A 2,730-nucleotide genomic window follows, 5' to 3' on the forward strand; every position below is an offset into this window, starting at 1 on the left:
TTAGCCAGGGACCAGAGCTACTATTGTATTGGTTCTTACCATGGTTTCAAACAGGAATCAGATCCAATACAGCCGATTCATGCCAAGGAAGCCTAGAATCGATGAATTACAAGATCCGAGACCAGCACCAGCTGACTCTACGGTTCTTGGAATAGAATTCATTGTATTTGAAAGGCTGGTTTTTACTTCTTACCCAGCCAATATCTACTTTCGAATCCCATCAAGGTGTAGTAATCCATTAGACAATACAAAGTAAAGCAAATGGTAACCCGAGGAACAATGTATATTAATCCATTAGGCTGTTATACTCAGTCATTGTCATAATTGCATGGTCTTGCCTTATCTAGGGCAATTGTCCTCTCTGAAACACCTCATGATCGACTGTTGCAGTGAGTAAGATATAATTCTGTTTTCTGATTGATTGGGTATTATAATTCTGTTTTTCTGATTACTAATCCGATTTGGCATTTTACATCCCTTTTTTTTTTTCATTTACTAATCTATGATTAAATTTTTTTGAAAGGAATTTACTCATCGTTCATTCGTTATACGTTAATTATTCTATTTGTTGAGATTGGAAAGGATGTTTTATTATATTATGTAGGTATTTCAAAGTTGAGCTACCTGAGCTTAAGCAAAATGGTGAGACCTAAGGATAAATTTTGGGAACATGTAGAGCAACGTGGTTTGGGCCGTTTCACATGTAACTATTGTGGACTTAATTATTCCGGGAGTGTTTCACGAGTGAAGGCTCATTTAGCTTGTCAACCTGGACATGATGTTCAAATTTGCACCCAAGTTCCTGAGCACATTCAAGCTGATGCCCTGGCAGAATTTAATTTGAGTAGATCTGCAAAGAAAAGAAGGAGTGATTCTCTTGAAAGTGGAATGGGTTCCACAAGTAGCACACCGTCTATGCCTCATGTTAGGGTTGCACATCAACCCACAATGTTAGAGATGGCTGCTAAGCAAGACAAGAAATCATTGGACATGTTGGTAACTGATTTTTTTGTCAATAATAACATTTCCTTCAATGTTATTCTGACAAATTCTTTTATTGAGATGCTAAGGGGTGCATGTGCTTATGGTACAAGTTATGTTGTACCTAGTTATAGCAATCTTCGGACCAGTTTGATTCCTGGAAAAAAAGCGGAAATCATGCAATATGTTAGTAGTATAAAGGCGACATGGGATATCACAGGTTGCACAATTATGTCTGATTCTTGGACTGACATAAAGAAGAGGTCATGGGTTAATGTGATTGCTTACTCTCCTGGGGGTGCTGTGTTTTTGAAATGTATTGAGTGCGGTATAAATAGATTAACTTCAACATTTCTTTTCAATGAAATTTCTGATGTCATTGAAAAAGTTGGACCAAAGAATGTTGTGCAATTTATTTCAGATAATGGTTCTAACTTTTGTTCTTGTGGTGATATGTTGTCTGGAAAATGGCGTCATATATATAGAACAAATTGTGCTGCTCATGGGATTAATCTGCTTTTGAAAGATATTCACAAAAAGTTAAATGGGTGAGGGAAGTTATAGAAGATGGAAAACTTGTAGTGGATTATATTCACAGGCACACAGGTATTGTAGCATTGATGAGAAAATTCACCAACAATAGAGATATCAAGCAGCGTTGCAAGACAAGGTTTGGTACTTATTTTTTTATGCTGCAGTCTCTTATTGTTGTTGAGAATGAGTTGAGGCTTTTTGTTGCATCATCTGAGTGGAGAGCCTTTCAATTCAATAGAGCTGAAATGGCAGTGAGAACTGTTGGAATAATTCAATCAAATACATTTTGGGAGGGGGCAAAGGAAGTTGTTGCTTTCATGGAGCCACTTATTCGTATTCTTCGCCTTGTTGATTCAGATGGTTCTACTGCAGGTTATTTATATGAAGCAACAGAAAGGGCAAAAGAAACATTGAGAAAATTTGTGGAGAATGATGGAGGGAAGTATTTAGCCATAATGGATTTGTTTCAATTTAGGTTAGAGAAGAACATTATTCATCACGTTCATCTCTTTGGTGCACTTTTGAATCCTTCTATTATGTTTGGTGGTCGACTTGATATTGATGGAACTAAATTTATGAATGCACAAGAATTTATTATGGACATCATGGTTCCTTTAGAAGATCGTGAGCAATTCATGCAAGAAGTCATTGATTATCGCATGAAAAGTCCATTGTTGTTCAATATGACAGGGCAGACAATGATGAAAACTAACCATCCAAGTAAGTGACTTAGTTAATTAGTTTATTATTGTATTTTTTTTAATTAAATATAGCATTCTTATATTTGTTTACTTATGTTGATTTGTAGGGATTTGGTGGCAATTTGTTGGTAGTGCATTTCCTATGCTTCAAAATATTGCTTGTAGAATCTTGAGTCAGCCTTGTAGTTCCTCTCCTTGTGAGCATAATTGGAGTGCTTGGGATGCAGCACAAACAAAGAAAAGAAATAGATTAGCCCCAGAGATGCTAGAGGATTTGGTGTACATCAGGATGAACTCTATGATGAGGGAGAACTATGAAAGCCAACTACATAAAGATTCAAGGCCTATTGATTTAGATAATCTTGGTGAATTACCTATAGTAGACTTTGAGCTTGAAATGGAGAGGCTTGAGCAGACGTATGAGGAACCTGAACCATCTGACACTGGAGCTGATGGAGGATCTACTTCATGTAGTTTAATGTCTCCTCATTGATCTTTTTTTTTTTTTTTTATC

General features: G+C 36.4%; 1 protein-coding gene across 1 annotated transcript; it reads left to right on the forward strand.

The window, feature by feature from the left end:
* Positions 1-1,181: 1,181 nt before the first annotated feature.
* On the forward strand, positions 1,182-2,709 carry LOC122070810. The gene is made up of 2 exons (XM_042635036.1): positions 1,182-2,235; positions 2,324-2,709. Exons 1-2 carry the CDS (start codon positions 1,602-1,604, stop codon positions 2,707-2,709), a joined length of 1,020 nt encoding a protein of 339 aa, XP_042490970.1. The 5' UTR covers positions 1,182-1,601.
* Positions 2,710-2,730: the final 21 nt, after the last annotated feature.

The sequence above is a fragment of the Macadamia integrifolia genome, unplaced genomic scaffold (assembly GCF_013358625.1).
Source record: "Macadamia integrifolia cultivar HAES 741 unplaced genomic scaffold, SCU_Mint_v3 scaffold_113A, whole genome shotgun sequence".
NCBI classification, from domain to species: Eukaryota; Viridiplantae; Streptophyta; class Magnoliopsida; order Proteales; family Proteaceae; genus Macadamia; species Macadamia integrifolia.

Coding starts and splice junctions, on each gene's coding strand:
- LOC122070810 (XM_042635036.1), top strand. CDS start 1,602: ATGAGAAAATTCACCAACAATAGAGATATCAAGCAGCGTTGCAAGACA. Junction 2,236..2,323: donor GATGAAAACTAACCATCCAA/GTAAGTGACTTA, acceptor GTTGATTTGTAG/GGATTTGGTGGCAATTTGTT.